The sequence below is a fragment of the Phocoena phocoena genome, chromosome 16, assembly GCF_963924675.1.
Source record: "Phocoena phocoena chromosome 16, mPhoPho1.1, whole genome shotgun sequence".
Taxonomy (NCBI): domain Eukaryota; kingdom Metazoa; phylum Chordata; class Mammalia; order Artiodactyla; family Phocoenidae; genus Phocoena; species Phocoena phocoena.
This window is the reverse complement of record NC_089234.1, coordinates 30,638,156-30,664,954: the sequence shown is the minus strand read 5'-3', so window position 1 is coordinate 30,664,954 and position 26,799 is coordinate 30,638,156. Positions and strand designations below refer to the sequence as shown.

General features: G+C 53.5%; 1 protein-coding gene across 1 annotated transcript in view; it reads right to left on the bottom strand.

Annotated features, from left to right (window-relative positions):
- Positions 1-2,015: 2,015 nt before the first annotated feature.
- Positions 2,016-26,799, bottom strand: part of SLIT1 (slit guidance ligand 1) — a 169,413-nt gene continuing 144,629 nt past the window's right edge. The window contains exons 24-37 of the mRNA XM_065894433.1: positions 26,351-26,422; positions 25,468-25,539; positions 16,727-16,890; positions 14,908-15,032; positions 14,546-14,643; positions 11,224-11,363; positions 10,944-11,037; positions 8,273-8,410; positions 7,205-7,442; positions 5,529-5,659; positions 4,895-5,049; positions 3,501-3,789; positions 2,940-3,151; positions 2,016-2,254 (exon numbers count right to left, since the gene is read on the bottom strand). Coding sequence (XP_065750505.1) covers positions 2,016-2,254; positions 2,940-3,151; positions 3,501-3,789; positions 4,895-5,049; positions 5,529-5,659; positions 7,205-7,442; positions 8,273-8,410; positions 10,944-11,037; positions 11,224-11,363; positions 14,546-14,643; positions 14,908-15,032; positions 16,727-16,890; positions 25,468-25,539; positions 26,351-26,422 — 2,167 coding nt within the window. The remainder of the gene's footprint in view (positions 2,255-2,939; positions 3,152-3,500; positions 3,790-4,894; positions 5,050-5,528; positions 5,660-7,204; positions 7,443-8,272; positions 8,411-10,943; positions 11,038-11,223; positions 11,364-14,545; positions 14,644-14,907; positions 15,033-16,726; positions 16,891-25,467; positions 25,540-26,350; positions 26,423-26,799) is intronic.

Here is a 26,799-nt window from a genome sequence, read left to right as displayed (position 1 = left end):
ACCCAGCCTGGTGCTGGCTGCTGTCCAGGTGCCCGCAGGGGCCCAGAAAGTCTAGGTAAGAGATGGATGCTGTGCAGCCCTAAGAGAAGCCCCTCGAGGCCCAGGCTGCTGCCCATGGGTGTGAGGGGTGCTGTGGCCTTGCTCAGAGTTCCAAGAAAATAGAGCCTGGCCCCTGGTGAGGGGCAGATCCAGCCTTCAGGACGCCTCCCCAGGTGGACAGGGCAGGGTCCTCTTCCTATTACAGGGGACCCAGGACTCCAACTCACTGGCCTGAGTCCCAGGGTAGTGGAGCACACCAGGCGCGCTCAGTCCTAGGAGGCTCCAGGATACTCGGTACCAAGGGCTCTGCCTGCTGCCCGCAAGCACAAGGCCACCTCAGCCCCAACACGACACACTCCCCTGACCCTGCCTTCTGTTTGCAGATGGAAGGAGCCAGGAAAGGGACATGCTCACCCTCCTTGCCCCCCAGGATCCCCCAGGGGCACACACTCTTGGGGAGACACTGGGACAGGAGAGCGTGACCTATCTTGCTTCCAGCCAGCTCGCCATTTGGGCACAAAGATCTTTCTGCGTTTTCATTCTGCATGGAAGAGAAGCATTTGTAGTCACAGGGCCACATGTTCGATGACTCTTCAGACACTGAGTCCTTCCTTGCAAACACTTGGAGTGAGCAGCTCTGGCCTGGGCCGGTGTCTGTGGTTGGAGCCCTCACTCGCCTCAGATCCCTTCCCAGGCATCCTTCCCAGGCATCCTTCCCAGGCATCACAGGTCGCTCCTGTGGTGTTCTGTAGTCAGTCCCATCTGTCCGTGAGGGGAGAACACCCGCAGTACCCAGCCCCGGTTAGGCACATGAATACTTGTTGACGTGATTAATGAAAGTAGATCTTCTAACTCTTCCAGCTTCCCTCCTGGAGCCACAGCGGGAGGGTCTACATTGCTCACCCCCATCGCCCCACTTGATAGCTGAGGAGACTGAGGCCCATGAGGAAGAAGTTTGCCCAGAGTGACAGAGCCAGCGGAGGTTTCCTGATGTCCGGACCACTGCTCCCTACTGGTCTGCGGCATGAGGTGATCTGAACCCAGTCTACATGGGAGGAGACCCCTCCTTGGCTTAGCAGCCTAGCCCAAGCCCCCTACACCCCCAAGTCCCCCTGCTAGCTATAAGCTGATGGCTGGCTAATGGCTGGGGGAGCCCAGGACCAATGCCCCCTTGGTGGCTAGTGCCTGGAGGTGGTGATGTTTATTCAGTTGGAACCACGAAGCCCTCTGTCCTTTTCACTGGTGGTGTCCCCCTGCTAAGCAGTCGTTTCCTCCGCATGAGCACCCTCCTTGAAATTACAATGCTCATCCCATAACTTTGGGATTCAGAGGTCTAGTCCTAAAACCACCTCCACCCCCTGGCCCGCTCCTAAGCAAGCAGTGGCTGCAGCACTGCCAGGCAGCCCAGGGGGCAGCGCTTGGTCCCTTCCTGGCCAGCAGGAGGGGGCCCTTCCCCTTCGCAGCCTGGCCTACTGCCAGCAGACGCTGCAGCAGCAGAAGCTGAGAGCCAGGCCGGCTGCCCCAGCGCAGGCTGAGAGACTTCAAGGTTATCTGCAGGGGGGCAAGGGGCTTCTGGGACCCGCACAGGCCACAGGTGAGAGGGCAAGGCTGGTTTGGGAAGGGGCAGTCCCATCTTGAGACCCAGGTATCAGGCAAGGAGGAGGTGTCACTATTCTGCACTTCGTGGCCTGACCTCACGCACACATTCATTCAACAAATATTTATTAAGCGCCTATTTGTGCAAGGCACTTCCGGAGAGGGCGGGCTGCGGCCCGGGCCACGCCCACCCGCCCCTCCCCAAGCTGCGGCGCCGTTTGCTTTAGAAAGGTGGTTCTGGCCGCCCCCCGACCGGAGGGCCGGCAGCCCAGGCGTCGCCGTGGTGATGGCCCGCACCCCAGCCCAGCTGCCGGCCATTCGGTCTCCGCTGCGGCCGCGCCCCCTCGCCCGCCCTCTCCCCGCCCCATCCACGCCGGGCGCTAAGCGCAGAAGGCACAGCCACACTTGGTGGGCTTCTCCACCTCCTCGGCAAAAGAGGTCCCGTCGCTGCACTCAAAGGTGAACTTCCTCCGCTTCAGCCGCAGGCCCTGGCAGCAGCCCTGGCCGGGGCATGAGCCCCGGCACTCCACCCACGACAGCGGGCGCGTGGTCTGGCAGATGGCATAGCCCCTCTGGACCTGGTGAAAGTCCCGGACAGGGTCCCCCCGGCACTCGGACTCTGGATGGGACAGACACCAAGAGAAAGCCTCAGGGCACACCCAGGGGCCAGCGCTGCCCCTGGGGAGGCAGGAGGAGGAGAAAAAGGAGGAGGAGGAGGGTGGGGCAGCATCCTTGGACCCCACATCCATCCCCACCTCCTCCCTGCCAGACATGCACACGCTTCCTCCTGGGCCCACAGTGAGGTCAGTGAAAAGGAAGAACTTTCTAGCTGCCAAGGCCCCCCAGGACAGATTGGGCTGTCAGGGTACAGTGGCCTCCAGAGGAGTGCAAGAGGTGGCTGGAAGCCTGGGAGGCGATGACATCAGAGAAGAAATTGAAGCCAGGAGGACCTGGGAAGGGTCCCCAACTCTCAGACTTCCTGCTGCTCTCCAGGTCCCTAAGTGATGTGGCCAAGATGCTGTTACTCTGGTGGTCTCTTCTGTAAGGAGAGACCCCAGCCAGAAGGGGCACTTAACCCAGATAAAGGGGCTACAGGGCAAGCTGGGCCAGGGAGAGATGGGCATCTGTCTGGGGGTGGGGCTCAGAGCCCAGAGGATTGGGGGCGCTACAGCCCAATTGCAGCCCAAGGTGCAGGAGGGGAGGGGGGCACGGAGGGGTTGCTGAGGTTGGGAAAAAGAAAAGTCACTAAAGCACATTGTGGGGAGGGACCCTGGAGAGGGCATGTCAGGAGGGGGGCCCCTGACCTTGCTCGCACAGCTCGCCCGAAAAGCCGGGGTCACACACACAGTGTGCCCCCTTGGTGGCTGAGGCCTGGCAGTGGCCGTGCAGGCACCTCAGGCCCCCACAGGGGTCTGCAGGTGCCCCAGCCTGGTTGCACAGGGCCCCCGAGTACCCATCCTGGCACTGGCAGCTGTAGGAAAGAGCATCTAGAGGCATGCACTTCCCGTGGACACACCTGGAGGGAACAAAGAAAAGGCACTGTGAGGACAGGCCACAGCCAATCCAAGGCCACCCGAGGGCACCCCACACCCCCAGCCTTGGGCTTCACAGGGTCTTATTCTGTTCCCAGAATTGAAACAAAGGGAGCAAAATGTGATTCTCTGTTTGTCCCTAGGGTCCTTTTCCTGTTAATAAAAACTGAAAGCCAGAAAAAATTAATAAAACCCTGTGTTAGGCCACATGTTCCAATTTTGGAGTTTAAAGACAGTCTTTCCTCACCATGGGGAAGTGGAACGTGCAGGGAAGGGAAGGGAACCTGCAGGTGGGCGGTGGGGGAGGGTTCCCTGAGCCCAGCCCAGGCTCACTTGTGGCCATGGCAGGGGCCGTCGGCTGGCTGGTCGCAGTGCAGGCCCTCCCAGCCGGCCTCACAGTGGCACACGGGCCCTGGTGTGGCATTGGGCTGGCAGATGCCACGCAGGCAGTAGAGCTTCCGGCAGGGCTCGCAGCCTGGCACCACCCCTGGCTTCATCCTTGTCTTGGTGAAGTCCTGCAACTCGTTGTTGATGTACAGGTTTCGGATGCAACCGTGGAAGCTCGTGCCGTTGAGGATCTGCCACAGGCGGAAGGCATCCGAATTCCCGTCCACTGGCATCCCTGGAGTGGAGGGGCGGGGGCGGGGCGGGGCTGAGTTAGGCTCAGACCCCGCCTGGCACCCACCTCGGAGGTCCACCGGGCCTCTTGCCCTCGGCATCTGTCCTTCAGTCTCTGCAACTCTGGGCCAATGTCTTTTGCCACCTTGGAGGGTCCAGACTCCTTTCCCAGAAGAAATGGAAAAGCTGCTTCCTCTGTGATCAGAGCCTGGGGGTGCCAGGCCTGGCAGCAGCCAGCTGACAAGTGATGCTCTGGGTGCCCGAGTCTGGCCGCCCTCGCCCAGGGCTCCTGCCCAGAACACCAGCTTTTACCTCCCAGAGACCCCAAAAGCAGCCAAGGACTTGGGCCCAGAACTCGTGTGTACGGCACTTTGTCCCCCACTTTTGTGGTCATCCCTTCACAGCAGCCCTCTGACGTCGGAGTTGCTGAAACCCCTTCGATTTCAGTGCTCAGGGACCTGCGCAAAGTTGCACAACTAGTAAACAGCAGAGCTGGGATTAGAATCCAGGGCTCCATCTCTCACACCCTCCTGGCCGAAGTCTTGGCAAGGCCCTCTGCGGCACTGAGGCGGCCCTGCTGCATCTAGAAACCTGTCTCATCTAGACCTAGAAATGTTCTCGGGTGCTGGATGGGGTCATCTAGCCACAAAGCCTGTAAGTCCAGCTGGGAGGTACCCAGTTGAAGCAGGGAGTCCATGCCTGGGCCTCTGAGGGACCCGAGAATGGACCCTGAACAACTGACAAGCCCCTTCTGGCCCTAAGCCAAGAGGAAAGGTGCCTACCATGCAAAAGACAGCTGGGAAAGTCCAGGCCCCCTCCCAGGCCAGGCCTCAAGCCCAACCCACACTCCCATCCTTCTTTGTCAGTCTGGGCTGGGCAGAGAGCAGTGCGGGCTCTAGGCAAGGTGGACAATCCGCCAGCAGCTTGGCCATTCACTAGGATCCTCCCCCACTGCCACCTTGGAATGTCCCCCACAGGGCAGTTCTCCTGAGCCTGGCAAGGCTCAGGCCAGAGAGCAACAGAGGCCCCACCTGGAATGTCTGTTGCTACCACCTGATGGAGTGGCCCGGGGAGGGCCAGCTGCAGCTCCACCCAGGCCAGGTCCTCACCTCCCACATAGAGGGGCGCCTCGCTGTTTAGTGTATAGTGTTTGCCGAAGTTGTCCATGGTCATGGGGCTGCCGCCATCGATGGAGAGATTCACCATCTGGTCAAAGGTGACCAGCTCAACGGTGTGGAACTGCCCATCATTGATCGTCTCGGCACTGGAAGAAGATGAGGTGCCCCCGCCCCAGGGAATGGCCTTCAGCTGGACCCATCCCCGCCTAGGCACTTCAGAAAGGCCACTGGTCCAGCAGCTGATTCCCAAGAAACCAAATATCTAAGAGGGGACTGTGGGGACTTGATGGCCTCTGACCTGGTCCCTCCTGCTCCCCTTTGGGCACTCTCTCAGGAAAGCTGAGAAGTTTGGGGCAGGGGTTTCCAACTAATCAGCCTCCCCTCCCCACTGAGGAGCTCCCTGTGTGGCGGTTGTGGGACAGGGAAGGATGGGGCCACTGCTCAGGCCCCAGGGAGCCTCGGACCCAGCATGGGGCTGGACTCGGTGGTCTGAATGCCCTTTCCGCTTGGGCAGCCCAGGTCTCTGGTAGTGCCGATAACCACCTGCTCTTGGCTCAGGAGACCCCTCCCTGGCAGCCCCCCAGCCCTTGAGGGCAGCTGGGGGGCCTGAAGAAGGCCTCCGTACCTGTAGATGGCAGAGCTGGGGTAGCTGCCCGGGTCACAGCTGACACGCACATGGCCCTGGTAGAGCTCCACTGCGATGTGGTCACTGTCCCCATTGTACAGCAGGATCCCATTGTCCTCTGCTGTGGAGACCTATGGCAACGGCACTTTCTCTCCCACCCCACCCCATGCAGCAGCAGCACAGGCTGGCGGGCGGGGCAGACGGAGGACCCACAATTAAAAGAGAAATGTGTGCAGAACAGTCCTCCCCTGCCTCCCCAAGGGAAACATCCTCCAGGGGGCGCTGTCCCAGGCTGGCAGCCCCACCCCACCCCCACCCCCACCCCACTCAAATTCCACCCACAGCCGGTCTGGCCAGGGCCAGGCAGGGGAGGACAGATGGGCCAGCTGAGGCCTGGAAACTCTGTGCCAGGAGGTAAGACAGCTTGGGACCAGCTGCCCAGAGAGGACGGTTAGACAGGATGAGGGATATCCTGTTCTGTGGGCCTCAGGGAGCTGCCTTGGGGCCAGGACGGAACCTACAGAGGACAGATTCAGGAAGACTCTCCAACAGCCAGAGCCACCCAAACCTGGAAGGTAGCACCTGTCACTGGAGCCATGCGAGCAAAGGCTGGAGCTGTGCCTTGGGAGGGAGATGCCTCTATGCTGCTGTAGGAGCCATGATCTTTGTTTCCTGCCTTGTTCCTCTCCTGGTAAAGACCCTGACCCCCTGGTCTGTACAGCTGGCACATGGCCCAGTCTGGACCACGGCACCCCATCTCCCTGGACTCAGTAGTTGGTCCAGGGATGGGCATATGACCTGAGGCAGGCCAATCGGAGATCTTCTCCGATCCGAGGTTGTTGACTGTTGTCCAACTAGAGCTATCGGGGAAGAGCCTGCGGTGGGGATAGTGGGATAAACTGAGCCTCTCCAAGGATGTGGCTGGGCAGGGTCTTGGTGAGTTTTATTCTGTTGAGCAGTTAGGCTAGCTGTGGTCTTGCTGTGTGGACAGTGTAGTGGATAGAATTTATGAGAGGTGATCAAGGGAAGGAGAGCAGAGTGGGCATGTTTGAGAGGCTGAAAGGTTCTGAGAGAAAAGAAGGAGAAGAGGACAAAGGAGAGAAGAAAGATGTGGCAGCTGGGATAAGGAATGGAATTTGGGGAACAGGGATGACTAGAGGAGTTTAATTTCTTTTCATGTGAAGTGCAGTGCAATCCGCTGTCCCTCCCCAAGAAACATTCAGCAAACAATGCTGCTGAAGTAGAACTTGCTTCTTTTTCCCTCAACATAACGATGTTCTGAGATGGAATTCAAGACATAAATGGAAAATAAGGGCTCCCAGCGCTAGCTGTGGCCGTGTTCCAGCCACATAGAGAAAGCCAGTCTGCAGCATTGGAGGCTGAAGCTGAGGGGAGTCTTTGAGACAAGAGATGGTGGGAGAGGATCCTGGTAAGTTTGGTTTTCCGGATCCAGTCACCCATGAGACCACCTCCACCCCTGCCCTTCCCTGAGACTGGTTTTGTGACCCAATAACCTTTCCGACTGTGCTTAAACTAGCTCAAACTGAGATCCTGATACCCACATCCAAAGAGTTTTGACTAACACAGGGTGCTCCCAGCTGTCCCGATACTCTGACCTGAGGCCAGGGTCCCCTGCTGCGGGACCACCCTCTGTGACGCACACCCTAGGCACGCACCTGCAGTGTGATGTTGGCCCGTGGCCAGTTCTGCAGGTCGGTGAACTGTAGGTAAGTGTCCCGATCCACGAAGTTGACACTGAGCAACTTCTCACACTCAGGGCCGCCAAAGCCCGGGAGGCACTGGCACACGGGCTGGCTGCCCTGGTCCACACAGTTGGCCCCGTTCTGGCACTCAGTCCCCTCACAGGGGCTCCTGGGGGCAGGCGGGCGGGGAGGGGTCTCGCAGAGCTGCCCACTGAGTGGGAAAAGACACGGGTCAGAAAAGGCAGGGCCATGGAGCAAGGGGTCATCTTCCTCTCCCACTGTCCTGGAGAGAAACTCTAAACATCTTGGGACCACTGTTGCTTTAAAGTAACAGAAGATGCTCCTAGTGAACACTCTCCCTAAGAGAATGAAGAGCCAGAAAGATGCTGAGGAACAAGGTGAGGAACAAGTGTGGTCCTGCACCAGCAGCACCAACATCACCTGAGCACTTGTCAGAAATGGCTTCACCGGCTTCCCCGGTGGCGCAGTGGTCGAGAGTCCGCCTGCCGATGCAGGGGACATGGGTTCATGCCCCGGTCCGGGAGGATCCCACATGCCGCGGAGCGGCTGGGCCCGTGAGCCGTGGCTGCTGAGCCTGCATGTCCGGAGCCTGTGCTCCGCAACGGGAGAGGCCACAACAGTGAGAGGCCCGCGTACCGCCAAAAAAAAAAAAAAAGAAGACACAAGCAGAGCATGGGACGTGGGTGACCGGAAGGAGGGCAGGTGCCCTCCCCTCTCAGCCTCCCAGAGAGACCAAGATGCAAAAGTAAATGACCTTTAATGCAGGGCATGTCTTCAGGGGTTCACTGGGCAGGTAAGTGATGGGGCGCTGCCCAGTAATCTGTACTCACCTCCCGCTCCCTCCGCCAGTCAGGGTAGGGACCCTTTGCCTGTGCTCTGAGCTGCTGATGCACTTTCCCCAGACCACACATATGGTGACTGGCATAGCCACAGTGAAAGCTCCCAGGGTGGCCTCTGCCAGTCCCAGAGCAGACAGCTAAGAGGAGTCAGTCACTCATGGTGCCTCCCGGGGCCGCTCACCTGTAACCCTCAGCACAGAGGCAGGAGTAGCCATTGACTCCATCCACGCACTGGGCCCCATTCTGGCAGTGGTGGTCCTCGCAGTCATCCCGGTTCTCCGTGCAGTTGTCACCCACATAACCAGGTGCACACTCACACCTGGGGTGGGCGGAGGGCGGGGTTGGGTCAACAGCCCCACACACAGGCCAGAGCTCGGCCAGGAGCCTGTGCGGCCCCAGGGCTGTGTGTGTGGCAGAGAGCCTCATGGCCCTGGGGGGTCTGGGAGGTCCCCCAGGAGGTCACACAGAGCCCTAGATGTCAAGATGCCCCCACCCGTCCTGAGACCATTTTCTCATCCAGGAAGAGAGTTTATGTGGGCTGCAGGCGGGGGAGGGGGCTGCTCTGGGCCGGGAGGGTGGACACCCAGGAGGTGGAGGAGACGGGCGCTTGTAGTGGAGGACCACCCTTAGCACCAACAGCACATCCAAGGTCAACCTTCAACCCCTTCTCAACCTGCCCCGCTGCCCCCACCCCCCTCCCCAACCCCAGCCAATGCATGGCTCTGAGTCACATGGGGCTCACCCATCCCTCTTCCCCAGCCTCCCAGGCCTCAGATGCTAGTGCCCGCCTCTCCACAACATCCTGACTCCAGGCCAGGCCCCAGCTTCCCGGCTCACACTGTGGTCCGCTGCTCGCCTGAGTCAGTCCATTTCTGCCAATTATTTGCCCATCAAATAAAAGAGCACACTCCTCCACCCCCGTTCGGTCGCAGCCCTGCCAGATGCTCCCTATCCGTCTGCCCCCATAACAAGCCACCCCGTGGTCAGACCTGCTTCCACAGGCAGCAACCCGCACCTCGCTACACCTCTCTGCCTTCACACCTGTTGATTCTGGACTACCCTCTTCTCTCTCCCTGCCTCGATCCAGCCAGGCCAGTACCTCATCTCCTCCAGGAAGCCTCCGGTGAACACCCCTTGCAGGAAACCCTTCCAGACTACAAACTGCAAACTCCACGGCTCAACCACACAACCTGGCAGGTAGGTGCTCCTGCCAGATATTTTAACTCATTCCCAGTGTTTTTCAAGAGGTAAGAAATACCTTTGTACCCAGTAAACACACACACACACACACACACACAGAGCCCGCTGCAATCAGTTTCATGCCCAAATACTTATCCTTACTATATAAGAGGGCATGATGCTCTCTGATATTTTCTGTTCAATTTTTTTAACGTTAACCTTGACCCACCCAACTGATCACAATCTATTACTGGGTCTTGAGCTGCAGTCTGAAAAGTGTTACAGTAGCTAAGCACCCACAGACTCATTCACTGTCATTCCCTTATGCATGCATCCAGTGAGTGTGTACTGAATACTTGCTGGGTTCCAGGTACAACACCAGGCACGGCTGAGTGTCTGTCAGTTCAGTCCTTCCTCCAAGACAGGAAGTTGAGTGAAGGTGAACTGTACACCCACCGAGCGCCCCTTCTCTGTGGTGCGAAGGACATTCTGAGCAGTATCCACCCGGACAATGTGCAGTCCTGCTTTATTCCACCCTCTGAGGCCCAGCCCCTCTAAGAAGCGTGCACGTCACTTGCTCTGCCACCGCTCCTTGGTCTGCTGTGCCCACCCCACCCGGCAGCTCAGCCAGCAGTACGGCGTCTGTCCACCACTTGGATGGAGGCTCCTGTGCGGCCCCTTGACCTAGGATCTGGGCCTCAGTGTCCCCCCGCTCTCACTTCCTGCCCAGGAGGTTCTGGCAGCTCCTGCTGGACTGAGTCCCTGGGGGACTCCATCCCCTACCTCTGCCCGAGCAGCTGGGTTCGGGTCCCTCAGCCACAGACCTGAAGAAGACCTGACCATTGTGCAGCAGTGGAACAGGGTCCCAGAAATGAGACTATGTTTGCAGAACTGCAGATGGGAGCAACATCTTAAAAACCCCGTGACCTTCACATCCCAGTCTTCCAGTGACAAAGCACCTCCACATATGCCAGTAACAACGATGGTGACAACAGTCAAGGACCCCTTATCCAACCCTCCTGAAGCCAGACAGGTTTTGAAATTCAGAACTTTTTGGATTTGGGAAAGGTGATACAACACCTATAACTGTACATTATGTAACATGCCAGTTGGAGCTGGGGCAGCCCCTTAACTAAACATGTTCACAATCTACACATATTCCCACTACATGGGGTGAATGGTGACTGTAAGTAGCTTCGTATCAGCGCAGGTCAGCTTTTAATACCAAATACATTGATCGGATCAGATTTTGCTAGCAGATGGCTTTTGGTTTTCAGAGTTTTGTGCATTTTGTAATTGGCGATGAGAAATTGTGGACCTGCAATAGTTCTTTATTGAGCACTTTTCAAATGTCAGACGTGGAAGTAAGTGCTTTTCACGCATTTGCTTATCTAATCCTTACAACCACCCCAGGAGGAAGCTACTGGTGCACCCAGTTTGCAGATGAGAAAACTGAGGCTCAGAGTGGTCAAGCCCCCCATTCTGGGTCATGATGTAAACCCAGGTCTGTCCGACTAAAACTACCACCACCCTGCCCCTGCCCCTGATGGGCAGGAACTGAACAGCCAAGACCAAACCCACCTGACAGGTGAGGAAACAGGCTGGGGAGGGCAGAGGAGACGTGACGTGGGGGCCCATGCCCTTCCCTGGCCTTAGAAATGGGCAACACTGACCTGGGCCCGTCTGGGGTGCCCACACACTGGGCCTCGTGCTGACACGGGTTCAAATCCGAGGAGCAGAAGTCCACCAGCTGCTCACAGGCCGTTCCTGGGGGAAGAATGGGGGAGAGGCAGGAGAGAAGCTGCCCCCTGTGCTCCGCCAGGCAGCCGGCCCAGCAGAAACTTCCTGCAGACACTGAGGCAGGGTCCCAGCCCTTCCGCCCATGGGACAAGGGCTCAGGGCATGTGCACCGGCCTCCACCTCCCCGCAGACACTCAAACCCGCCACGCTTACCCGAGTACTGCACGGGGCACTGGCAGGTGTAGCTGCCCATGCCATCCACACAGGTGCCCCCATTGGCACATGAGTGTTCCACACAGTCATCCGTGTTTACCCCACACGTCGGTCCTTCAAAGCCGGAGGGGCAGGAGCACCTGTAGGGAGCAGGGGAGGAGGAAGAGGCATGTGGGCCCACGGCCAGGGCGGCAGCCGTCCTGAGGCACTGATGGAAGCCTGTGGCCAATGGTCAATCGCATCATCCTGGAGTTTTGGTCCCTACTCTGGGTCAAGCCCTGTTAGATGCTGGGGGTTAGAGGTGACCAAGACCAGCCCTGGGCTCCTGTGCTCATGAGATCACTCACAGTCTAGCGGGGGAGACGACGAGGAGACTGGCAACCAAAGGAGAGACAGTGAGTATCAGAACGGTGCACAACTGAGGCTGGGGAGGGTGGACAAAGGGGCAGAGGACACCTAGCTCCTCCTTGGAGGGAGTGGTCAGGGCAGGCTTCCTGGAGGAGGTGATGAGTTAGCCAAGGACTCTGACAGGGGAGTAGAGGAAGGGGAGGGAAGGCAGTGGGAGTAAAAGCCTGGGGGAGAGAGAGCCTTACAGTCCATCCTTCAGGAGGGTACCTGCTCATCTAAATAGTTCAGGGCTTGGGGAGCACATACTTCAGGAATGGGGTGAGAACAGGACTGGGGGTAAGCAGGAGTCAGGTCTCGGAGAGCCCTGGAGATCAGCGATCTTCAAACCGGGGTACACTTCCCTCTGGGACAACTGTGGTTTTCCAAGGGGTTTGTGGGTCAGAGAGGTCTGAGAAATTAATTTCCACATCTTCATGTTGTGCATGGAATTCCCCCCTTAACTGACCTGCCCCAGAGCTCCAGAAAGGCTCATGCGCACCTCTTCCAGCACGAGGCCAAGGTGGGCTGTGCCTGGGGCCTAAGATCCTTGGGTGCCAAATGAAGGGACAATTAGGAATATTGATGTTTCCAAAGTGAATGAACAAACCCTTTTGCAAGTCACGAGATTTCCAGTTCTGTGCATTAAAAAATAATTGAAGGAAGACCTCATGGAACTGTCAGCTGATAGAGCATTGAAAATAATTTTTGATGACAGATCACTTGGGATTTTTAGCATATAAACTTGACAGGGTTTCAAGTAATTGAGTGACGTGGCTATAATAAAACTCCTAATCTCATTGGTTTATTTATGTGAACAAACTTTCTCAGCATTTATAGCTACACATACATACACACACACACACACACACACACACACACACACATTTTTTTTAAGGGAATAGATTGGCTGCTAAGCCCTCTCACATTCTATAATATTCACCTCTGGACACATAAACCAATTAGGAGAAAAAAAGAAAACACACACACACACACACACACACACACGCACACACACAAACAAAAGCTCCATCCATCTCATTAAGAGATACAGTCTAATAAAATTTACCTTTTATGTGTAATAATTATCAAATTTCGGAATAGTTATGTTGTTCTGATCAATTGTATATTATTGATCACTGTAATGATAACTCAATGCAAAAGAAACTTAATCAGAGGTTTATGGTGACAAGAAATAGTAAAAAACTTTAAATTTAAACTTATATACCCATTTTGGTGGTAGGAAAGTATGGCAGGGTGCTAAGGAAAGCCTCTAGTAGGAAAACAGATTACATTAGAAGGAAAATGGGGGGCAGGTGAGGGGAGTAAAACAAATCCTAGTTTGAGTAGAAACGAGAATGATGCAAGATGTAGCAGCTGTTCAAGAGGCGTTCCTTCACGTGATTTTAAAATGATTTTTCCCTGGAGGATAAAAGAGTGATTTAAGGAGTCACAGCTTTCATTTTAAATGTTAATAATATGTACCGCGTTCTGGAAATGACCTTCTTTGCAATGAAAAATTAAACTTACCATGAAGAGTTTTAGCTGTCACTTAAGAATGTGTCAGGCAGTTTGTAGTTTTAAAATTTCGTTTGCGGCGGGGTGCGTGTGTGAACAAGAAGGTGTGACGCCTACTGTTGCAGGCTGTCTCCTGGAATTTAATTCCCCCTGCAAGGTGGTGGCGGATCTCATCTAAGTTCCTTCTGGCGGGGTTCGGGGAACAACTGCGGACTCCCTTGTAAGCCTTAGGTTTGAGGGGTTACTCAGGGAGGCACCCCTTTCGACCAACAGGGTCCTTCCCACAGCGCCCCCGCCAATCTGCAGGCATGCCAAGTGTGAGGGGCTACTCCCAGCTGCACCCCTCCCGGCCCAGCAGGGAGAGTTCCTAGGTGCGTCCTCTCAGCAGCCCCCTCTCTGTAGACACGCCCCCTAGCAGTCTAGCCAATGAGGAGGGGGCTTTGATGGAGCTGCTGCGGAAGCCCAGAGGAGCACAGAGCCTATTGTAAGGACGCCGTTTCCAAGGCGACACCTGCGGAGAGGCCGTTTAGTGTTTTCTTTACAGCTGGTAATCTGGGTTTGCAGAGACAGGTCTGGCCATCTCTGCCAGTAGATTCAACATCATTTTCTGAAGAGTCAGTTTGCTCAGCTGGCAATTTTTCTTCAGCAGCTAAATACTATGTGCTCCTCAGAAAAGCTCTGGGAAGCTGGCGGGCTCGCTGAGAGGCTCTGGGGGGAGCAGGGTGAGTGGGGGGCTTGAGCGGCAATGTCAGCACTGGGAGGACTTGCGGGATGTGGAGGACAGTGGGAAACCGATGCCCGGGGTGCGACCAGAGTGACCCATGAGCTGGTGGGGGAGGCCCCCCGGAGGGCGTGACCAGGACTTGCTCCACCTCCGGGCAGGACTCCCCTCCCCTGTCCTGGGGACTCGGGGTGGACGCCTGATCCGAAGCAGCTGGCTGCGGGCCCTGCCTTCAGGCAACACTGGCCCAACAAGCAGGTGGATGGCTTCAATTGGAGGCCTTGGGGGTTAATGGAGATTACAGGAGTTGAAAACACCCCCAAGCTGCCTCTTGGCACTGCCGCTGCATATGCCCTAGGCTACGGACTCCCAGTGCCACAGAAAGACTCTCCTGGCACCTGGCAAGAGCAGGCAGAAGCCTGCTGTGTGACCTGGGCAGCCCCTAGTCTCTGTGCTTTCACTGCCTGTGCGCAGCGGAGGCGTGGCCTGGGTGGACACGGAGAGGCCTCTGGGGGCCATTTGGAGTGAGTGGCTATTCCCCCTGGGCCTGTCCCTCATCTCCCAGAGCTCAAAGGGCCTGGGCCATCCCATTCGGAGGAGGAGGAGGAAGGCTCCGAGGCTTGGGTGCCGGATCCCATTAGCACTCACCCACCACGTTCCAGTACCCACTCCCCCACCGCCCCACCCCCAGCAACTCACGTGAAGCCGGCATGCTCGCCCTCCTGCGAGTGGCAGGTTCCGCCATTTCCACAGGGGCTGCTGGAACAGCTGTCCAGGGACACCTCGCAGTCTCGGCCCTAGGGAAGAAGTCAGCGTTGGGGACCCCAGGGAGACCCAGGGGCCAGTGAGCCAAGAGGGACAGCCGGCCCCTCAGCAGCTCGGCCTGCCGGTCCCGGGGGTTCCTTGTTCTCTCATCCACTTGTTAGGTCATGGATGAAATGCTCACTTGGGCCCCCCCCCCCCCCCCGGCCCTGAGGGCTGAGTGGCCAATGAGACAGCCCCAGCCCTGCTCTACCGCGCCCTCGAGCAGCCCTCCGCCTCCAGCCACAGCCTGCACTCACCTTATAGCCGCTGGGGCAGGCACACCTGTATGCCCCAAGGGGGTCGTTATGGCAGGTGCCCCGGTTCAGGCATGGGCTGGACAAGCAGGGATCGCATTTGGCCTGGACAGCCAGGCTGGGCGGACCTGAGGCAAGGTGGGAGTGGTGTTAGTGCAGGGAGGGGGTGTGGGGACAGGACTGGGCATAGAGTCCCGCGGCCCCCGGCCCGGAATCCTGGCACTGCAGGGACGGGTTTGCGAAACCCTCTCCCCAAGGAGATGTTTGCCCGCCCCCGCCCCCCCGGCCTGCCCCGCCGGTATTCCCTCTGGATCGCGCTCATCCCGCCTTTCACAGTACACCTCTCCAGCCTCTGGACCCTCCTCTGTGAAATGGAGCTAAAAACAGCCCCTGCCTCATGGGGCTGGAAGGACTAAATGAGATAATCCGAAAAAGGGGCTTCAGGGGAGCCCCCATGTGGCGGTCAGGGCAGGACCATCGGTGTGACAGCATCATGGTCACCATTACTGAAACTGGCTGATGTTTTCTCCATCCCCTCACACCCTTCTGAGGCAACCACCCCCAGCCCTGTCACCTGCTGGCCTGGACAGCAAGGGCGGCCACCCCAGCAGGGAGGAGACTTGGCTCTGAGAGGAGGCCACGCTTAGGAGAAAAAAGGCCGATGGCCTTGAACTTGTTTCTCTCCAAGGCTGAGCAGGGAAGGACCCTTTCCGGTCACCTCTCTGGCTACAGGCATGACCTTCTCCAGCCCCTTCAGGACTCACTGGTGGCCCTTCCTTGAACTTGGAGGTGGGGGACGAGCTGGCAGCCAGGCTGCCTGGGGTGCCACCTAGGAGGAGCATTAGGGCCTCACAGGAATAAAGAGTAACGCCAGCCAGTTCAATGTGTGAAAATTCAGCGAGCCATTCATTTACGATCTGTACTTTCCTGTTATGCATGTTATATTCCAATAAAAATTTTAAAAAACACACAGACAAAAACCTTTCACCAGTACCAATCCCACCCCAGTAAATAAACACTGAGCAAACGTTTCAACCTACATTGGCCTGCTCCCAGCAGCCAGCAGCCAAGCCACAGATCGGGCCCCTCTGAAGGGTCACTCCTGTGACAGCATCCTGCACACAGGGCAGCCCGGGGCCGCCTCATTAACCCCTGGCTGTCAGCTTCATTTTCGCTGGTGGTCTGTGAGCTTGCAGAGGGCAGGAGTCGTGCCCCACGGCCTCCCGTGCCCTCCCACAGCTGCCCCCCTGCTGGGGGGGGACACGAAGCTAGGCCTGGGCCCACCACTCGGCCACCACCTCCTGCTCAGCAGGGGTCCCAGGGCTTGGGCTGTCAGTCAGTCAGTCAATCCCTGAACGACTATTTACAGATGCCCAGGGTGAGGCCTCCAATCACACTCAGGCCTTGTATTTCCACAAATGTCAGGAGAGCGGCAGCTGGGTCCAGTGGCTCAGGCGTTTAAGCTAATTGCTGAGCACAATTCCAACCAAAGTGAGGCCTGAGTGCTTGTACTGCTGAGAGGCTTGGAGCGTCCAGAAACACTGCTATTTTTATTTTCCTTACATAACCCCAGGGAGGGATTAGAGCCCTTATGGCCTGAGATTTTCCGCCTGGCTTTCTTTTGTTCGTTGTGTGGCAGGACAAGAGGGCGGCAATGCTAACAAGCAGCAGGGGCCTCATTCCTGCCACCTGTTCCCCACCCAGCCGGTCACCTCGGGGACACAGGAGTGTCTGGAAGGCTCTGCCAGGGTTGGAGGGGGAAGCAGGAGGTGGGGGGAAGCAACCCGGCACCCACCATGCCCTCTCGTGCTCCCGGGCTCACCTAGGCATTCAAACTTCTTGGCAGGCGTGGTGAGGAGCAGCTTGCCCTCCATATCCGGGGGCCCGGCACAGCGGGCAATGCCAGGTTCCTTGTAGCCTGTCTTCACCCAGCTGGACAACCAGCGCAGGTGGCAGTCACAGTACAGGGGGTTGGCACCAATGGCCCTGGGTCAGAGAGTGGAGAGAAGTAGGCATTATGGCTTCATGGGGTCCTTCGCCCACTGGGTGCCTAGGGTGCCAGGCATTATGCCAGGAGCTGGCACAACCCTAGCAGCCCCCATTAATGAGCACTTACTGTGTAGGCAGTAGAGTCTTAAGCACTCCTCATCTGTTATCTTGATTGGTCCTCATCACACCCTACTATCCCCATTTTACATGTTGAAACTGACTCATAAAGGTGGAGACACTTGCCCCAAATGCACAGAGAAAGTGGGGAAGTACGATCTGAACTCGTGCTGTTGAGGCCAGAGCCTCTGACTGCACTGCCTCCAGAGTGCACTGGGGAGAAAGCAACCGAGATTTACTGCTGTGATGAACCAGCTGCTTCTCCCGTCAGTGCATCTAATCCTCTCATCAGTCCCACAGTGTAAGTTTTCTCTTCTCCATCTCAAAGACGTGGGAACTGAGCCTCATGTGGAATAAGTAATTTCCTGGGGTCACACAACCAGTGAAGGGAAGCCCCCAGGTCCAGAACCCAGCGCTGTCTGACGCTGAAGCCTATACTCTTTAATTTTTCTTTTCATTTTCAGTTAAACAAGAGACACATGAATGCATTCTCACTGTAAACCATTTTCAGACCTGGCACACAATAGTCTCCACCTTACACAACACTGTAAATGTACTCAATGCCACTGAAGTATACCCATTAAAACGGTTAATTTTATATTCCGTGAATTTCACCTCAATTTTTTTTTTTTTTTTTTTGCGGTACGCGGGCCTCTCACTGTTGCGGAGCACAGGCTCCGGACGCGCAGGCTCAGCCGCTCCGCGGTATGTGGGATCTTCCCAGACCGGGGCACGAACCCGTGTCCCCAGCATCGGCAGGCAGACTCTCAACCACTGTGCCACCAGAGAAGCCCCCTCAATTTTTTTTTAAAGGCACATTCCTATGTTACTGATGGGAATGCAAGATGGTATAACTCCTACAGAGGGGGATTTTATGATATCTATCTAAGCAATGAAGTTGCCTTTTGACTCAGCAATTCTGTTTCTGGGAGTTTATCTCACAGATGTGCCTGCACAAGTGTGTAAAGGCATCTGTGCAATGGTATTGATCGCAGCATTGTTTGTAACAGAAAGACTGGAAACCTTCCGTGTTCATCAGTGGGGGAGTGGTTAAGTAAACTACAGTCCATCCACATGTCTACACCAGTGTCCCTGCGAACCACAGGACCCATGATCACACGGTCACCACACTCAGTGCATAGCCTTCCAATCCTTTCCCGTATTTACACATACAGTTCTTCGTGGGGAAGAGATTACATCCCTCCAGTACATCCACATTACATCTACATTACACCAGTGTCCCTGCGAACCACAGGACCCATGATCACACGGTCACCACACTCAGTGCGTAGCCTTCCAGTCCTTCACCGTATTTACACAGTCCTTCCCCGTATTTACACAGTCCTTCCCCGTATTTACACAGTCCTTCCCCGTATTTACACAGTCCTTCCCCGTATTTACACATAGAGCTCTCCGTGGGGAAGAGATCACATCCCTCCAGTACGCATCGTTTCTGGGCAGCCTGCTTCTTGTCACTAAACAGCATGTCTTGGAGACTTTTCCAGGTCAGCAATATGGATCCACCTCCTTTTATCAAACTGCTTCATAGCATCCCAAAGAATGGACACTTCATAGCTTTTGCTGCCAGACATTCTGGATGTTTCCAAGGTCAGTGAACACTCTGTTCATGCCTCTTTGTGAGGAGCGAGCATTTCTCTAGAACAGATGCCTAGAAGGAGGATTTGAGTCGCAGAGGAAGCGCATGTAGAATGTTAACAGCTGCCCTCCAAAAAAGGCCGTATGGACTTAACACTCGCCTGCGGTGTAAGGCTGCGCCTTCTCCCTCACATCCCCGCCCCACACTGACACTCTGCACCGCCAACCACTTAGGCTTTGACCAGTCCCGTGGGAAAGCTCATAATCTTCTCACTAAACCACAGTGAGAGATTCAGAGACGAACTAGGCATGGATTTGGGGGAACGAAGGGGCCAGCGGTCTCTGAGCCAGCAAATAGAAAAACCAGAGCCTCGTGCCTGAAGTTCACTTCTATCAACATTATGGTGAAAACATAAGGCTGTATATTGCTTGCGAGAAAGGGCACATTTATTAAGTACCAAATGGATGCGCTGCCATTTTCCACCTGTGTCTGGGCAATACAGAGGAAGTGGTTCCCCTGGAGATGTGTTGGGTCTGATGACAGCAGCAGCAACTCTGAGCAGAAATTCCCCCAGATAGCACAGCTGATGACGGCCAATCTTATAAAGCAGGCTCAACGATCTTGGACTCCGGCCCCCAGCGCAGCTGCTCACTGCCCGGGTGACCTTGAGCAGCTCACTTAACATCTCTGGGGCTCACTTTATGATTCGATAAAGAGCCTGCAATCTGGAAGGGGAAGAAAGACAAGCACGTATAACCTGAAATGGGCGCCGAGGGAATAATGCAGCTTGGAAAAGAAAGCCGGTTCAAGCTCCATGTGTATTTCATTTTTTCTGTCCTGATTTGCTGACAGCATCCATCCTGGTTAATGGGACAGGGAATACACCTTCCTCTTTTCCCTGAACATTACCAGGGCTTCTCAGAGGTAGAGGAAGCGCAGACGCTTTGATTTTTTGAAGCTTCGTTGTGTTAAAAAAAAAAAAAACAAAGACTTTAAAAAAATAACAGGAATACAAAACAGTGGTATGTTTAAAATGTCTACATTCACCAGACTAATATTTTTAACATAAAAAGTATGAGGTAATGTAATTATTCAAAAGATAAATACAGAATTTATTTAAAAGAAGGTTTTTGTAGCGCACTGCAGGAGTGTGCTCTAATGAGCCACAAGTTGAGAGTTTATTATGAAGGGTTTCTTCTCTCCATCTTGTAGCTCATTTAGAGAAAATGCCAAAAAGACTAAATCTGAAGCCACTATGAATGTGGAGGCCCTTGACCGTTTTAGGATGTCACGATTCCCAATTCCTGCATAAATTCCCCCCATAAATGGCAACAAAGTTGTACCTCAAATGTAAGTGTCCCTTTCTGACTCAATATAAAAAATAATAATAGAGAAGAATAAAAACTACCAGTCACATACAAAGCTATTCAAAACTATGCCTTCTGGCTTGACCAACACACGCTTTACTTGTCGCTGTATAGAGCAGATGGCGAGCGACTCCTGAGTTCAACATTTCAAGCTTTAATTTCTCCAAAGGCAGGGTTTCTGTGGCTACTTCATTAGTTCAAGTAGTTCACTTTCACCTGGAGTCCATTTTTCCCAACAAAAACTGCTGTGAACTCAGTGGGGAGTGGAGAGCCACAGGCTCTGCTGAGACCAGTGGTGAAGACAGCAGCCAGGCTGCTCATCAATCCAAAAGGACCGTGGACTCAGGTTCATCCCCCAGCAAAAGTATAAATAACCCTGTGTTGTTGCTCTTTGGTATAACTTGGAAATAGTTGAAACAGTAGCTATTCGGTCCGTTCTGCCAAGGACTGGCTGAGCTTCCTCTATTAACGTAACCAGGACAAAAATAGATCTCCTGCGGCTGTTTCAGAGGTGCCAACTAAACAGTTCAGCATACCCTAAAACTTCAAAGTCTCTCCACCTGAGCTATTCCTCCTCTACCCATCCTCCTCCCAGGCAATTTATTTGTGTGCATCATTGTCTTCTACTGGAATGAAGCTTCTTGAGAGCAGGAATCATGAATCCCTCACTGTGCCTGACACCAGCAGGCGTCCTGTTTTCTGAATGAACGCCTGCCTAAAAGCACGAGAAATGCACAAATCTCAGTATGAAAGCAAAAGAACTTCAAAAAGAAAAGAATCATCTATCATCCCATAAATGTAACTGATTTAATTTTCATTTATTCCCTTCTAGTCCTTGTGCTCATATATATACATCACTGAAATCAGAGTACACTGTCTTCTTTATTCTATGGTTTTTTTAAAATTAATTAATTAATTTATTGGCTGCGTTGGGTCTTCGTTGCTGCACGCGAGCTTTTTCTAGTTGCGGCGAGCGGGGGCTACTCTTCATTGCAGTGCGCGGGCTTCTCCTTGCAGTGGCTTCTCTTGTTGCAAAGCATGGGCTCCAGGCACGTGGGCTTCAGTAGTTGTGGCTCGCGGGCTCTAGAGCACAGGGTCAGTAGTTGTGGCGCACGGACTTAGTTGCTCTGCGGGATGTGGGATCTTCCCGGACCAGGGCTTGAACTCGTGTCCCCTGCATTGGCAGGCGGATTCTTAACCACTGCACCACCAGGGAAGTCCCTATTCCACGTTTTCATCAAATAATAAAGTACAGTGGCATAACTATTATAATTAACTACTTGCTATTCTGTCATATGGGCATACCATGATTTACCTAATCATTCCATATTACTTTTCACACCGAATTCTTAATGAATTCAGAAATCTAGTTTTCCAACATGCAGCAGATTAGGGGCAACAAGATGTCAGATTATAGACATGAAGAATGATACTGGGGAGCCTTGGCACAGGACCTGGCACATAGTAAATATTTGCTGATGGATGGATGAATAGACAAATGGACGAAAGATGAGCTAACTGTAAAAGTAAATATTAAAGTAAACAGCAGGAGAGATGTGCAGGGTATTGAAGCCCTAGGCAGTGACAAGTGCTCACAATCATTATGGCATGTTAGAACTACAGCAGACCTTAGAAATAACCTGTGTACAGGTGAGGAAAGAACCTAAAGAGATGAATGAATTGTCTGAGATCCCACTGCAAGTTGGTGGCAGGACAAAGACTTAACGCCACATGTCCTGATTCCTAGTCTAAAGTTCAAGGGGTTTAAATACGGTGGATCTCACCCCCTCAGCACGCATGCTTGGCCCACCCCGCCCCCCCATCCTGTGTACTGCCGGTGAAGAGGAGAGGCCCAGGTCAGAGTCACAGTAGGAAGAGAGGACACCTCTGGGAGCCAGGAACACTGGATGCTAAGTCTTGGGCAAACCCTGACTTGTTATACAGCCATGGGCGCCTACTTCCCTTCAGACTGCACGTGGCCTTTGTGAAGCCCAGAGTGAATGTGGTGAGTCTATGCTATCCTTGTCCCATTCCTTGACTCCTTGTAAGTGCTCACGGAATCCTTATGGAATAATTGCCGCTCTTCATGCAGAGGAAATAATGGCTACACGCACACATATGCCATCAGTATTACATGTGCACACACCTAAATACAAGCACAGGTACATTTCCCAGGCTGCTGCCTAGTTCCACTCGAAACCCTGGGTATAAAGGAAAGAACGTATCCACGAGGTTGCTTCGTAATAATGGAAGATTTCTTCTACATAGATGCTATTTTATAGAGAAATAGGGCTTAGATGCAATTAACAAACACCTCTCATCAGTAATGCTGATGCTCTGTTTTGCACTTACCACTTAACTGATCTCTACTTATTGTTTTTTTCTTTTTTCTGACAAGTTGGATCTGGCTTCTGGCCTGATGTTACTGTTCTCCTAAAGAAAGTCTGAATTTATAGACAGACATGGGCTCAAAATCTGGTTTTGCAGCTTCAGGTTTTTGTTGACACAAAACATATGCTCACTTCCCATTTGAAAAGCAAAGCCTCTAGATGTTGAGCTAGAGACAAGATCAGAATGTCCTTGAGTCTTATTCAGTTTTCACAGGGAAGGAGAAAAGGTAAAGCCCAATGATAAGAGCTACAACACACCAAGGGGGGCCCCAAAGGAGGGAAAGGTGGACCAGATGCTTGAAAAGGCCTTTCCTGGCAGTGGGGGAGCTGGAGCTGACACTTGGCACAGCCCAGGGGTAAGCAAAGGAGCCGAGAACAGTGTGGGCCCAGAGCAGCAGCAGACCCTGGCCCAGCAAAGACACGCACAAAACTCTCTGGAGAGAATTATCTCCAACACAGGTCCTCAGAATTCCTAGCATCAGCAAAAAATGAGCTCACAACCGAAAATGACTAAACACAGATAGAAACAAGCCCCTGTGAATGGGAGTCATTGGAACAATGAACAATACCATCCTTGTCTGGCCTTTGTCCAGAGCCGCAGTCTCCAGCCAGGCTCCCTCCTGCCTCATCCCATCCCATCCATCCAGCCTCCACAGGTCACCACGGCTTTCCAGGAGTTTTCACAATTTAATTCTTCCACGATTCCCTTCTATCTACAGAACAAAGCCCAATCTCCATAGCATGGCACAAAGGCCCTTCACAATGGAATTCCAATATCCCTTTCCAGATTCCTCTCTTCTCACCCCACACTCCTCACCTAACCAAACCCCCTATATCCTATGCTGGACAACACAGCATCCCTGAATACGTCATTCACTTTCTTGCCTCCATGCTTTTGCACATGCTATTCCCTCTTCCTGGAACGTCCAAATGGCAAATTCCTAGTGCCTTTTCAATGGCAGCAAAGAGGCACCTCCTCTCTGAAGGTCGTCAGACTTCCCCAGAGTTAGTCACTGCTGCCTTTGAGCTTGTTTTATAATATCCCAGATGGTCACAGAAGGCAGAAACCTTGTGTTAGTAAATTCTTCAGCATTTAACTCACTGTGGTTACTCAGGACATATTTATTGAGGCAATAAAGAATAAATAAAGAGCTTTGGAATCAGACACACCTAAGTTCAAATCCTGTTTCTGTCATTTCCCAGCTTTATGACCTAGGGAATCTGCTTAACTGAACCTGGGACTGTAAAATGGATATAATAAATCCTGCCACCTAGGACAGAGCCCTCTTACCCATTCCACTCCCAAGCAGACATGACTAATCAATCACTGCACTCTGCCCGCTGAGTCCTGGAATCTTCAGTGTGGGCTCAAGACAGTCCCTGTCTTGTTTGTGAAGCTGGCTCACAGCACAATAGCTACTTCCCATTTTGGTTATGGAGTAAACAAGACATCACAGATAGTAAAGTACTTGTCCCAGGCAAACTCTCAATGAGTGGCACTTACTACTATTTTAATTCCTCAAGTCTAAGATTGTTAGATGCCCACTAATTTCACGTGTTCTGGGAGGGGTGGAGAAATGTTACCTTATTAAGTACCTACAGATCATTTGTAAGATATCCTCTGATCTCAGAGATTAAAATGTGTTAAAGATGAGCCTTAGAACTAAGAAAATCCAGTGAGATTGTTGAGTGAATGAACTTCAGGTAGAGATGCTGGCGACCCCAAAAGACTCCCTGATCTGGGTTTGCCTATCCACTCGGGCCCTGGGCACTTGGCTGTGCGGCAGAGAGCAGGAGGACACGGTAACACCCCGGGTCCCGGCTGCAGTCCCTCTGGCCTGAACATGACCTGGACCTACAGCCGAGATGCTAGGAGAGGTCGTGTTCACTCTGTGCCTGGCCCCGCCTCCAGAATTAGGATGACCCGGCCATGGCCCACTGCTTTTATATTCCTTCATTTTTTAAACTGTGGTAAAAAATACATATAATTTGCCATTTTGACCATTTTAAGTGCACAACTCAGTGGCATCGATTACACTCACAACGTTGTGCAACCATCACCACCACTGTCTGGTTCCAAAACTCTTTTTATCACTTAAACAGAAACGCTGTACCCATTAAACAAACGTTCCCCTTTCCTCCTCCTCCCAGCACCTGGCAACCACCATTCTCCTTTCTGTAGGTGTGAATCTGACTGTTCTGGGTACCTCATTTCAGTGGAATCGTACAATATTGTCCTTTTATGTCTGGGTTAGTCCACTTAGCATGCTTTAAAGATTCGTTCATGTGGTAGCACGTGTCAGAACTTCCTTCCTTTTTATGGCTGAACGATATCCCACTGTACCATATTTTGTTTATCCATTCATCTGTCAATGGACACTTGGGTTGTTTCTGCTGTATAGCTATTGTGTGAACCATGCTGCTATGAACATGGGTGTACAAGTATCTGTTTGAGTCCCTGCTTTCAGTTCTTTGGGGTATATACTTAGGAGTGGAATTGCTGGGTCATATGGTAATTCTACATTCAGCCTTTTGAGGAATCGAGCATACTGCTTTTTAAGAATCCTCTTGACGCTGCCAGGTAAACAGTTTTGGAAACAAGTCTACATCCAATTATGCCAATTATACTTCTTTTGGGTAGTAAATTTCCGGAGCTTATCCCCCACCATATGAAGTCAGAGGCAGAGTCCTGGCATCGTGCTTCAGGGCATGGGCTTTTGAGATGGAAGACTCTAGCCTCTACCGGCTACACAACTTTGGGTGAGCTTGTCACATTTTCTGGACCTGTTTCCTCATGTGGAAAATGGGAATAACAGTACCTATGTTGCAGGAGAGCTGTGAGGATTGAATTAGCCGATGCACGTGCAGTGCCTGGCAATCAATATATGGTCATTACTACTTTTATTACTGCTTGAGAAGAACTGTTCTCGAAGTCCACTGCTGTGACTGATGGTGCACTGAATGTGTAAGAGTCTGAAACGCGGAGCATTTGAAGTTCACAAGCTAAATTAAAAGTAATACTCTCAGGAGGAGGGGTCTTCCTTGGAATTCAAGTTCCATTTAAATCCAAAGAGGTGCCGAGAATTGGGCCAGAGTTACTTACAGGTGAGAGAGGGAGGTCACATCTGTGAAGATGCCCTCTTGGAGGGTGGAGACGTCATTACCATGCAGGGACCTGAAGAGAGAAGAGGCTGTCAGGACTCATCCCAAGACAGAAAACTCAGGAACTGATGGAGGGACGCCCTCTGCTGAGAGGGGTGTGTCATGAGGGAGAGGGTCCCTGCATCAGAGACCCTGCGCTGCTGGCCACAGGCAAGGAGAGGGAGCCCCTAATTATCACAGACCACGCTGCCCCTCAGCCCTTCCAGAAGACCCTGCTCGGGCCATCACAACTAACTCAACATACCATGTCTGCTCACAGGACAAATGGACGTGTGCAGGTATGCAGCGTGTGCCCTCCCTAGCTTGGCTAGGGAGCCTGAGGGGGCAGGCTTCTTCCTGGTAAGGAAGCTACTGGGTGAGCCCTAGGTTGGGGGTGAAGAATGTCTCCCTGCCCCAGGCGGGCTGCCAGAGGACTCACTGCAAGGATATTCCAGAGGCCGTCATAACAGGCATGGCAGAGGGCTGTGAGCACAGCGCAAACCTCACAGTGGGAATTCTTAGAGAAGGTTCTACATTCACCATTTGACAGGAGACTCACATGCAAACAAGGGGCTACCTTATCTTGGATGCCCCCGGACCCTGCCTCAGCACACACATCGCAAACACAACTTGGGGCAGACAGCAACCCCCTTTTCTCGCATGGTTTCCCATTCATTCCTTGGCCTCCATTAGGAGCTCCAATGAGAGTGGACTGGCCTCGCACTTCGGACACAGTTGGCCCTGCTGGGGCCCTGGACCTGGGGACATTCCTGCCCGCCAGGTGGGTGAGAAGGGCCCTCGGTGGGGCAGATTTGCCTGGAGGAATGAAGAGCAGGAAGACTCACAGCAGGCGCAGGGAGCGGAGCCCCTGGAAGGCCAAAGGAGGGATGCACTGCAGGGCATTGTAGCTGAGGATCCTGCAGGAAGAAGAGGGAGGGTCGGAGGAAATGCGGGAGGGATTATTAAGGGGTACCACTTCCAGTGGTAATGCAGGTGGCCACCACCTTGATTGTGGTGGTGGTTTCATGGGCGTGAACATATATCAAAATGTATCAACTTTTACACATTAAGGATGTGCAGTTAATATATTAGTGACGCCTCACTAAAGCTATTTCAATAACAACAAGAGAAATGAGACATTTTTTATCACAGGAAAAGGCTGTTTCCCCTTGCAGCTTCCGGGATCGCGTAGCCCAGGATTTCTCAGCCCCAGCACTATTGACAGTTCCTTGCTGGGGGGCTGTCCTGTCCCTTGTAGGATTCTGAGCAGCATCCCTGGCCTCTGCCCACAGAG